We start from the raw sequence: 12,236 nt of genomic DNA, 5'->3' as shown, positions 1-12,236 counted from the left end.
AAGGATTCAATAACGTTTTGATTTAACAGACGTCATTTTAGCAAAGTTAAAATTTGTATCCCAGTCTTTGCATACTAACAGACATATTTTCTGTGATAATTGTTCACTAATTTTGTTGATAAGTATTTTTGCAGCCCCACGCTTATAGTATCATTAGCGTGAAAGTAAATTCAAGCCTGGTTATACAATAGCACTATAATAAGACGTGACTATTTTGATTGTAAAATTTGAAAAAAATCTGAAAATATACTGTTTCGACCGTTCGCGGAGAGACGCGATCGCGAGATAGCACGTCAACGAGAGTTGTCAGTTCCCGTTACGATTAAATAATCGACGCCACAAACTGATCGATCCCCTTATTTCTATTATGATAATAAGGGTAGTTCAATGAAATTGCACAGAATTAACACAAATAAATTAATGTTTATTTCAACAACTTATTAACTAGAGAGATATAAATGGAACAAAATCAAAATATAACTGCGTTTTGGTTGATAAATAATGCGCGACGTATGATATGTGTGGACGGTTCGACTTCTCGAAAAGTTCTGATCGCCCTTCGATCTTTTTCGTCTTTTCTGGAAGACGACCAACCTAACCCCACTACGTTCGGATCACGCCACATTCTTTTACGCGAGGTAAAATAACGACCGCGAGTCGACGTTTCTGGAAGTCGCCCTGCTTAATGAACCATGCGCTTGCCACTACAATGTTTATTTGCCGGGCAGACGCGACGATTCGTCTGCGACATTGTAGTGCCACGATCGACGGTTAAGAATATGACCTATGGCAAGCCGCATGGCGTAACATATACATAGATATTATAATACATATATATTACATACATACTCTGTTTGGTAAAGATTAATTTTTGAATATTTGAGTAAATATTTGTGTTTAATTTAAAGGTGAACGGTTGTAATTTATGTCTAATATTTTCTTCTAGAATTGTTTCCCATTTATGTGGTATTTGATTTCATTCGCTCTGTTTGGTGGGTGGATCTTTGGAGAAATATCGGAAATTTGAATAAATATTTATACTCTACGGGAATTTCTATGTTATTGAAATATTGTAATAATTTATATAATTGTTTTTTATTCATTCCATATTCAGTTTGGATAGAAGAATATTTCATATTCGGGATTTGTGCTTCTATAATAAATGGTTATACAAAAAGCTACTGGAAGTTTGCATAAAGATTTAAGTGAATATTCACGTATTTATTTTTCATCGTTTGTTTTGTATTTGTTTTTCATTCGTGCTACCCTTTCCACCGATTACTATCACTTCCGTGATATTTTAGTGTAGCACCTAGAAAGAAGGATTCCTTCTCCTAAACACGCTTTGATTTTACTTCCTGTTGATTTAGATCGATTTTTCATTTTTAAATATTTCTTTTTTTTTACCGATTTCTCGACCTAAAAATGATTCAGAGAATTATTCTCGTCGATAAAAAGCGATGAAAGCCAAATTAGTAAAATTGCAAGGAATATTAATTATTAATTTTTTTCATTCCTATTCTTTTTACGAAAAAGCATTTTCTTTCTTTTATTCTTTTCTAATGCTAACACTAATTCTAATATTCTTAAATGCTTTATTATAATTATCAAGTAGACGAGAAAGATATAAAAAAATTCAAAGGAAGAAATATTATAAAAGGCGAAATATTTCTATAGAATATTTCTACAGAAATATGTCTACATATTTCTTTAGTAGATAAAGGCTTTCATGCATCGGGGATGAAGTGCAACAGGTAGAGGCACTTGTTTTCTAGGGGCGAATCTGGGTCACTTGTTTTCCATCATGACACAACAATCGCGACACAGGTGCGAATGTTTCCTTCTTATTTGATATATGTATTTCTTAAATGTTTTGGATCGTCTTCCACTAGTCGCGGGAGTGGCACAAGGAAGGGGCATTTAACTTTGCGCAAATCTTAAGTGCAATAAATCTGTAACAATAAAAATTCATTCGTCATCTTTCCAATTTAACCTATATTTAATTTTGTTAAAACAATTACTAAGTATCTTTTAAATTCGAATAAAAACATTGAAACAAAAAGATAAATCTAACAATATGCCCTATGCGTGCATCAAAATGTGTATAACTTCTACAAGATCAATCCTTCTTTATCTACTTCCGGATAAAATGAACCTAATAAACGAGTGCGCACAAATTCCATAGAGTAGGAGAAAGGTGTAGAAGAAAAATAACGACCTATTTGGAATACAAATCGAATTCTTACAAATTATATTAATAACAGTTGATATTGAACGAAGTTTACGGATTATAAACTTTACGGATTATCGAATTAATGATTTCTGCTTTAACTTTTTAAGGACACAAGCATAACAACATCGGAACTTCCGGCAGTGCGCAAGTATTCCCCAATCTGACTTGAGGATAAACTTTAAAGTATTCAGACGCAATTCTTGAAGACGTGATTGCGTCTCCAGAAAAGTTAGCTGGCTTTTATTCCTGTCGTTCTTTCTTATGTCCTCTTCCTCTTCCTTCCTTTCCCTCCTCTCCTTTCTCTCCCACGTAGATGTACAGCGTATATAAGTACAATATAGCACAGTTTATCTTGAAAAATGGTTGTTTCCCTGCTCGCCAACAACCATTGTATATACATACTTGCTGTGTGGACGAAAAAGCCGGACTGACATCTTTAAAAGTATATAATCCGATGTTAAGCCTACGTACCAGTGGAAGGTATCCTAGACAGTCTGCTGAGAATTTTATATTTGGATGACATCGATGGTGAAGATACAGATCAATTAAAGAAATGGTTTAGATACTTACTATTTAATTGGTCATTTTAATCTTTTAAGTTAGAAAGTTAGGTTAAGTTAGAAAGTTACGTTTGGCCGTAATTCGACTAATTTGATTTTTATTTTCGTTTTCCAATGTAAAACATAATGAATTGGTAGAAATGTACCGACTAGTGAACGACTAGTTAAGCCGATTATCCGGCCACTTTTGTAGTCAATAACTAGTAGGCAAAAAAAGCCGATTGATCAGCCTTAAATTTGTAGTATTATTAATAACTCGATAAGATATACAAATAGAAGTACAATGTACTTCCTTTACTGTCTTTAGTATGATTTTAATATTTTTTAATATGTAGTAATATAGTATACTTACTTATATGTATATATTTGTATGTATCATAATTGTTATATAAAAAATTAAAAATAATAATTAGTATTTAATTAGTAATAAGTTAGTATAAAATAAACTAAATAAACACCAATTAATATACTATAAATACCTATTAATAAACTATAAACTTTGGTAATTATATCTTAATTTTATCAGAGCAAAGACTTCAATAAATATAACAATGTTAAAAAATTTACTTTCGAGTTTGTAATATTAAACAATCATAAATTTGACGCGTTTTGTAAAGGCTTTTGAAAATCATCGGCAAAGACGTCAGCTTCTTGAGAACCGGTTAATCGGTTAGTCGGATAGTTGCTAAATCTCTAATGATATGTTTAATGTAGAAGCAAATTGATGAATACCATTCCTGATCCTAATATTATTAGTGTTCTTTAAAAAAGATCTTATCATAGATATAATATGTAATATTTAGAGAAGTAACTATGAAAGAGAAGTTAACAATTAAATGATCAAAACTAACAGCAAATTGATCATTTAGTAGAATATACATATAGAATTTACATGGTTATTGATCTTATGTTCTTAATTTACAAGCAAATAATAACAAACAAACAATAATGCTCACTTAAGAGTACCTAAATGATAGAAATGACCCGATTATAATCACATATAATTCGATTAAAGTTTCTAAAACCATTAAGTTATAGAAAGGATTGTTAAATAAGTAATACAAGGCTTATACAAAAACGAATTATCTTTATATTTTAGGAATTTGATTCCACAATAGGCGATTTTTTACGAGATAAATACCACAGACAAAAGTAAAAATCTTGTCATCATTTTAATATCAAAATATTTGTGTGCATGGCCATTTTAGAAATAAATAATTATACATGTATATGTGGAATGTTACCGTCTTAATAAATAAAATGCAACAGCTGCCAAGATTTTAATTTCATAATATGTTTATTCATAAAGCGTGAGTGCTCCTGGTTTTTGTTTAGAAAATATAAAGTTGAAAGAAGAGTGATATATTAGTTAAACTTTAAAAAATTGATCAACGTGATGTACTAAAATTTTACCTTAACTACCTAAATTTATTTGTACTTGAGTTTAAATCAATATACTTTCCTCTTTAAAATGTTATCACTTTTTAATAGTCTACTTATCACTCCTCTTTGTATTTTTTTAAATTATATTTTACTTAGCATTAACACACTATTGATATAGTATATTAAAACTAAATAAACCGAAATCTTTAATTAATTGAGGAGAAAAACGAAATATCACATTCCTTATGTTTCTCTCCATTTTTTATGGTATTAACTTATGGCAGGACAATTATTTTGCATAATTAAAATGTTTCGCTTCTACAGCATTTTGTGGAATCTTCTTTTCTTATTTATGAGAAACTCTTCAAGTTAAGCTACCTAAATTCCTTCTTATCGGCAAACGTTAAAATCGGTTCATGAAACGACACTTGTGCCACACATGTAGCCATTATAAGTTTATTTAGCACGCAACCACTTATAAAATAGTATCTGTAAATTATTTTAAATTCAGTCTTTGTAAAAAATGTCCTTAGAAGCTATATTTTGTTTCACATTTGTTTGTTTCTTCTTGTTTTTGGATACAAAAACTTTTCGCAAATGAACAACAATTCCAGTTATTTTCCGAATCGTTGTTCGGATTTACTATATTTTTCTAACAGACACGTGAAATCCTTTGCAGATAAACTAACGTGTAAAGGTAACGTGCTGAAATAAAAAATACATATTATTACAAATTGAATGTAAAAAATGTTGAAGAATACGAAAACTATATATGATCGAAATAAACTTACTAGAATTCTGTTATTCGTGTTTGCCATGGCAAGACACCGTACGTGGAACAAAGGCGACCATATATTAGTCCCATATCAGGGTCCGGAATTCCCCGTGAATTTAATTTCTCATTAAGTAAATCGATATTTATTTCTTCCGGCTTAATCGTCCCTGTGACGACAGCTTCAGCTAATGTTTTTGTTAACGATACTATTTCTTTTTTTCCATCTGATGCGCACAACAAAGATATCCGCGTTTTCAATTTGAAGTCTATAAATTAGAAGAACGATACATATATACATTACCATGTTCACCAGCATTATAGAATTAGATCCTATTCAATATATTATTAATTATAAGACATTATTTGTATAGGAAACGCACCGGTTATTCCATTTTGTGTGAATCCTGCATTTGGTTTACTCCAACTGATGCGATCCAGTAAATCGGGCCGTCTCTTTGCGAGTTCGTATTTCAATAAATTCTCATTTCGGACTAAGTAACCTATAACAACAAAAATCATTATAAGTATACTATTAATTATAAACATGATGTAATTAGCAATGAAATTTAATTATAAAATTCATTTTCTAATAATTTTCTAATTGTAAAACATTTTATAAGTTCTTTTTATTGATTTAGTAACAAAGCAATAGTTGAATAATATATCATATAATTATGTATCTTTTTAATAGCAAGATTAATCGAATTCGAATATACTATCGCACGCACACTTGATTTATCCTTGAGACTAGATAAGACTAAGTAAACTTTGTATTCAGTTCTAAAGATGCGAAAATTATTTGACATAACTACATTTTTTCAAATAATTACATTTTTAACTTATAAAATAAGTTCACATTGCTACAATTGAATATTTGCTATATAATTTCTACTAAAAATCCTAGAAAATCAAATCCATTTAATGCATTATTATTATTTTATTATTGAATTTTTGTTAAAAAATTATACAATTTTTAAATATACTTTTGTCCAAACTATTAGTAGATAATAGTAGTAATAATGGAACTTTAGCTAGTAGATAATATAATCAACAGCTTATGATAAGATTTGTAGTATGTTTTCAAAAAAAATTTTTGTATGGAAACATAATGTTTGTAAAAAATTATTTAAATAAACTAAGGATATATGTAAATCATGATAGAAGTTTACAAAAAAGTTGCATTATTACTACATTTAACATTAGAATAAAGCATTTTACAATAAACATTTTATGATTTTTTTTAAACCCACATATCAAAAAGAATTGATACGAAATTAAAGAAAATAAAGAAAATTAATCCTAGGAAGGGAACTTTAAGTTAATGGCAAGATATGTTTCGATTTTGAGGTTAGAATAAATACTCTATGAAATAAATATGTATGCAGAGAAATATTAACAATACAAAGATATTCTCAATTAGTTACGTGAAAAACTTTATAAGATCAACTAACTGAAAACATTAGTTCTACTAAAAATTTAAATAATAGTTAAGTTTAAGATAAGATTTAAGTCATGAAGTACTCCAAATTTAAGTTGACAGAACCATTGTTTCTACATTCTTTTATCAAAAAGGAGTACCTTAATTACATGTTCCGCTTCTATCTTCTTTGCATTTAAATTTTTCTGAAACCAGATATGACATTGACAAATCTAAAATAATCAACAGAATATTTATCTCTTGGAATTTAGATAGAATGACTGGCATAAAAAGATGAGATTCATATAGATTCATGTATCTTCTTATTTAAAAAAGTAAAAAGATATAATGATAGGAACGATGACATTGTAAAGCAATAAACAAAAATGAAAATTACCACTGATGTCAAAGAAACTGATGTAAGGTATACCAAGGGTAATACACCATCCAATAATTCGTATACAGTCAAAAACAGTGTCCTCCTTCGCGCCGAAAATGATCACTAAATGCCTTGGTAGCTTTTTCATTTCGTTCGCGACACGCGTCAGCATTTCAGTTTCTGTCCTTAGGTTCTCACGGTACCAGATTTCGGTACACTTGCGATGAACGATCATACAGCAATTATAAAACCCGGCAAATAAGTCACATGAAAAGTGGATTAGTGTTAGTAACATGCGAAATACTGTGAACATTATAACGTCCGATGATCGTCTAGTCTATGTAACATAATCACACAAGACTGGTTGTGATTTTAATGTTGAAACAAACTTTTTCAAAACTACCCGGGGATGGTCACGAGGAAAATTATGCACGTAGCCACTGACACTGACCCGTCTAGCAGACGGTTACCGTCACCTCACGTGCACCTGCTTACGCCAAATGATAAACGCACCCTTCTGTCGACAAGAAGCATTAAAACATATCATGTTGGCCGCCAAGTCACATAGAGTATGAGCACATTTTTGTCGCCTAGTTACTTTATATATTTTCATTAAGTAACGAATTATGACAATGGGATATATTTTTAAATGATCTGTAATAACCCTTCCCTATCTTATCTAAACAACAGCTAAACTGCACTACATATAATTGCACTATTTGAAGTAAAAGTGAAGATGGCGTATAGTTCATTTTTACTGCTAGTTACAATGTGTAAGAGGTTAGGATATTAGATGATACGAATTTCCAATATAAATGATGGCATAGTATATTTGCAAATTAAATAAATGGTAGTAATGGTCATACCATCACAGGAACGAATGAAAAAATGTATGCCTGATGTCGTTTAGGTGATGTTATTTGTATTGATTTAATGTACTCAAAGGAGTGTTATAAAATTACGGCTAAAAGATAGTTGGATACTGAGCTGATCTTTATTGAACTGTATCTGTAATAAATCGGAAATACTAAGTAGAAAAATTTGACATGTTAAATATTCAAATATTAAAATGTTAGTTATTACGTCGTAACTATTTTTATTTTTCAGGTTATGTTTAATTCATTAGTATTTGTTTTCAAATTACAAATACCATAAAGGATATAACCTAACAAACGCGAAGATGGTACCCCGCTGGGGGTAGCCATCCACATGATAATCAAATAGCTAAAAAATTCTACCAAATGTCCAAATTGGAAAAATTGTGAATGTGAAATATTAAATAAAAAAAAAATGACAAATACATATATTATAGTAAAAAAAGCTAAACATTTTGAATGTATATTGTGTATTTACTAATACTTATTTACAAAATGGCGATATAAATAGCAGATTACAGTATACATAAAAAAAATAGTATACAAGAAAGTTAAGTGTAATGAAAATTGATATCAAACTTGAATTTAAAAATACAAGATATGATAAAGTTACGTTAATTTTATAAACAAAATAGTCCACAATATTATTCTATTTATGTAATTAATACCTTAAACTCTTTTAAATCATTTCATTCAAGTACTATATGCCGTGTTAGATCACTACATGCTCATAACGCGCATGCGCAGACTGTAATCATAAGTGTAAACTGTAGCTCACGGAAGGAAATGCCGCTATTTTGTAATAACAGAGTGTAGTTACAGTTATATAAACATAGTGACAAAGTTAATTCTGATATGTTGTGCAGTTAATAACTTGAATCATAAAAAATATCGTATAACTGCATAGAGATAGAAATATTATCATTTTATTGACCATAATTTTTACAGGTTAGACACGTGGTTTTACTCTACATTCTTACTTTTGTGAAGTTATGTATTTTTCGTACATAACCTTATATGTATTTTTAAGTTAACTATAGAATGAATTATTTTCAGTATTTATAAAATAAAAAGATGTCATTCCGAGGTCGCGGTGGTGGCGGCGGATTTGGTAAAGGAGGAGGTCGTGGTGGAAGAGGTGGAGGAGGATTCCGAGGAGGCCGTGGTGGTGATAGAGGTGGAAGAGGGTAATTATTACATTTCATACTTTCTCACTTGATATATAATAATGATTCATATATTATAGATATGATCAAGGTCCACCAGAACAAGTGACTCCATTAGGACATTTTACATGGACGGTTCAAGATGACTTAGTTGCTAAAGTAGATATAGAACAAGTACCCTTCTTTAATGCTCCAATTTATACAGAAAACAAACAACAAATTGGAAAAATAGATGAAATATTTGGCAACATTAGAGATTACTATGTGTCTATAAAATTATCCGAAAATATAAAGGCATCCAGTTTTCAAAAGGATGCACAGGTATATTTTGTTTTATATATATGAATCAAACTTGACAACTTCTTTCCATTAATTATTACTACTGTATTCCATTACAGCTATTCATAGATCCAGCTAAGTTGTTACCTTTACAAAGGTTTTTGCCTAAACCTCCTGGTTCTGTACAAAAGAGAGGAGGTGGAGGTGGACGTGGAGCAAAAAGAGGTGGTGGAGGACATGGTGGTGGACGAGGTGGTGGCAGACCATCATTTGGACGTGGTGGAGGTTTTGGAAGAGGAGGTGGTGGCGGTGGTTTTAAAGGACGTGGAGGAGGAGGATTTGGACGTAATGATTCTGGCAGAAGTCGTGGAAGGGGAAGATGGTAGAAAATTAAAACTGCAGATGGATTTTTATATAAAGACATATTAAATGATAAAAATTTCTTAATTTCATTAAAGAGACTTAAATATAGGTAATTTTTAAAATACATAGCTGAAAGAATCATAATGAAAACAATATATGATTTATTTGTAACAATGCTGTTGGATATTATTTATCATTTCTGTTTTTATAAGTTCATGATATAAAACCACCTGTTTTATATATAATTGTTAAGTATATTTGACAGGAAAGAGTACTCTAAGTTTACACTTCATCGAATTTGATGTGCTTCCCAAGTTCTTTTTCTGCCTTTTTTAGTAATTTATTCCTTCCTCTCTGTTTGATTTTTACTTTTTTACTCAATTTTTCTTCTCTGTCATGCAAGATTTTATCCCAATACATTTTTTCCTCTTCACCTACACAAGAGGACATAAATGAAATTACTTCCTACTAAAATATTTACAACGTTCTCTTACCTTCTAATATTCTCATATTTCTTTCCTCATCAGACTTTTGTATAAATGCTTGTGCAGCTTCACTTGTATCACATCTTACATAAGCAAAACAAGAACCATCTTCAACATCTATATATTTTACAGAACTATTATTTTTTAATTCCATCTGAAAATATTAAAATATATCAAAATTATATATATTTATTTATTTATTTTTTACTCGCATTATATCTTCATGTTCGACATATATATATATATACCTTTAAACTTTTTGGATCTGTACATGGTTTATCCATTTCAATTTTAACTATAACTCCTGATGTAAATGAGAAACGACATGCAGATATACTATTTTGTTTCCCCGTTTTGTCCTTCTCATCATTTTCTACCCTTTCAGGTTTATTTTTTTCATAATTCGACCACTGAGTCCATCTTGTTTTTCTTAAATGTTGTTTGAGTTGTTTCATCTTACTTCTCTGTAATTCTAAGTATTTATTCCTAAGACATTTCCAGTCCTTCTTAGCCATAACTTGTAATCCTATACTATAACTAAAATCTTCCAGTTTACTTTGCTTCTTCCGCTTTTTCCTTTTCTTTTTTTTTTCATTTGTATTTTCTTGTTCTTTATTATTTAGAATAGTACTGTCATCAATTACCATTTGTTCATTTTCATCACAATTATCTGATACTTGTTCTTCCTTTAAAGGCACATTCCTCTCACATTTATTTAATTTTCTTTGTGTACCTTCCAAAAAAACATCACTTTGTTTTTCATTACTTGATTCTATTTCCCCACTGTGTAAATCACTGGGATTTTTTAGCTTTTTCTTTTTACTTTTTATCAGTTCACTGTCCATTTGCTCTTCTGTTTCTCCTGGTTCTGCAGATTCTGTATCTGAGTGTTTTCTTTTTTTTGCTTTCTTTTTATTGTTATTATCATGATTTTCTGAAGTATTATTGATGTTTGTGTGCATCTGCTGCTCATTACTTTTGTCTGTTTCAGTGTCTTCCAATTTTTCATTAGCAGCAGTATTTTCAGAACAGATACTTTTCTCATTTCCTAATGTCACATCTTTTTCTGCATTATCAAATGTAGTAATGCTTAAAAGTTTATCAGGAGCTGTATATGATGGTAAAACACAGCCTTTTTTTTCAAATGCCTAAAATATATTAATTCAATAGTATAAAGTAATTAAAAATTTTCCATTGTTATATATGTTCCACTTACCTTTAAACAGTTTTTAGCACTTTCAATTGTATCGAACTCTACAAATGCAAATCCTTTTATCTTTTTATTATTTTTAAATCGTGGAATAGAAACATATACAACTTGACCATATTGAGAAAATATTGAACTCAGTGTTTCATGATCTGTATCTGGAGGTAAATTTTGTACGTAAACTGTACATTCATCGGTGTTTTCTTTTTGTGCTATTGGTGTTATACGTCGTACTTTCATACCATCTTCAGATAACGATAATATTGTAGATGCTTGTACACCTTTAGATATCCTGTTTATATCAGTAGTCAATTCTCTTATTTTATTAAATTTTAGAAAAACACTGAGGTCCACATCTGAAATATTCAAAGATAAAATTTTAAAATGTCAAATGACAATTAATAATGTCATAATGTTAACATTATAATTCTTACATGGATCTTCTTTAACTAAATTACTTAAAAATCTATCTTTACTTAGATTTGCATCACTAAAGTAAAATTCCATTTGTTTTAGTATCGCAGCGTGCAGTGCCTTTTTTCTAAGTCTGGGTTTCCCTCTAGAAATGCTTGTAACTTTATTAACTGTTTCTATACGCGAGTCTTCCACTGATTTTTGCACTTGCGGTACAGGAACTCTCTCTGAATCTAACTCCATATCAGACTGTTGTTCTTCCATCACCATTGTTATCTAAAAATTTGTATAACTGACGATGAACAACTACGTATAATTTCTCCTATTACCAAGTATCTGTAAAAAATAACGAAAATGTAAATTTCAAACTTAAGCAAATGTTTCGTACTTATTTCAGACACCTTATAAAACTAGAATGATGCTAAGAATATTCAATATCTTACAATACGTATATAGCACTTGAAAAAAATGAAATTTGTTACGCATACAATCCAAATTGTAAACGTTTACCGGTTGAGAAACCTTGTAAACATAAAGCCAAGCCTGAAATCACGCAAATTGCAGTCAGAATATCTGAGGAACTATATAGGATTATTTTAAAGATGCTAAAATGTTTAAAAATCACAAATTTATAGGGATTTTATTTTGTCATTTTAGGGACCTTTAAAACATTAATCGTCAGATATTACAATTATTTAGT

The 12,236-nt window shown here is 30.0% G+C and overlaps 3 protein-coding genes across 4 annotated transcripts; 1 reads left to right on the top strand and 2 right to left on the bottom strand.

Annotated features, from left to right (window-relative positions):
• Positions 1-4,071: 4,071 nt before the first annotated feature.
• On the bottom strand, positions 4,072-7,755 carry Tango14 (transport and golgi organization 14). The gene is made up of 5 exons (XM_033340958.2): positions 7,614-7,755; positions 6,766-7,264; positions 5,332-5,451; positions 4,968-5,217; positions 4,072-4,881 (listed from the first exon to the last, which is right to left on the bottom strand). Exons 2-5 carry the CDS (start codon positions 7,058-7,060, stop codon positions 4,791-4,793), a joined length of 756 nt encoding a protein of 251 aa, XP_033196849.1. The 5' UTR covers positions 7,061-7,264; positions 7,614-7,755; the 3' UTR covers positions 4,072-4,790.
• Positions 7,756-8,281: 526 nt separating this feature from the next.
• Gar1 (Gar1 ribonucleoprotein) lies at positions 8,282-9,605 on the top strand. Its single transcript, XM_033340959.2, has 4 exons — positions 8,282-8,570; positions 8,679-8,809; positions 8,869-9,109; positions 9,187-9,605. The coding sequence occupies exons 2-4, from the start codon at positions 8,697-8,699 to the stop codon at positions 9,451-9,453; spliced, it is 621 nt and encodes a 206-aa protein (XP_033196850.1). The 5' UTR covers positions 8,282-8,570; positions 8,679-8,696; the 3' UTR covers positions 9,454-9,605.
• Positions 9,566-12,131, bottom strand: Larp7 (La related protein 7). 2 transcript variants are annotated; one of them, XM_033340951.2, is made up of 6 exons: positions 11,980-12,131; positions 11,557-11,872; positions 11,132-11,478; positions 10,164-11,063; positions 9,925-10,069; positions 9,566-9,864 (listed from the first exon to the last, which is right to left on the bottom strand). In XM_033340951.2, exons 2-6 carry the CDS (start codon positions 11,804-11,806, stop codon positions 9,713-9,715), a joined length of 1,794 nt encoding a protein of 597 aa, XP_033196842.2. In that variant the 5' UTR covers positions 11,807-11,872; positions 11,980-12,131; the 3' UTR covers positions 9,566-9,712. The 2 variants fall into 2 exon arrangements, with proteins under 2 accessions (XP_033196842.2, XP_033196841.2); XM_033340950.2 differs by having other exon boundaries at positions 11,938-12,108.
• Positions 12,132-12,236: the final 105 nt, after the last annotated feature.

Source organism: Bombus vancouverensis, chromosome 18, assembly GCF_051014615.1.
Source record: "Bombus vancouverensis nearcticus chromosome 18, iyBomVanc1_principal, whole genome shotgun sequence".
NCBI classification, from domain to species: domain Eukaryota; kingdom Metazoa; phylum Arthropoda; class Insecta; order Hymenoptera; family Apidae; genus Bombus; species Bombus vancouverensis.
This window is presented reverse-complemented; position numbering and strand designations above follow the sequence as displayed.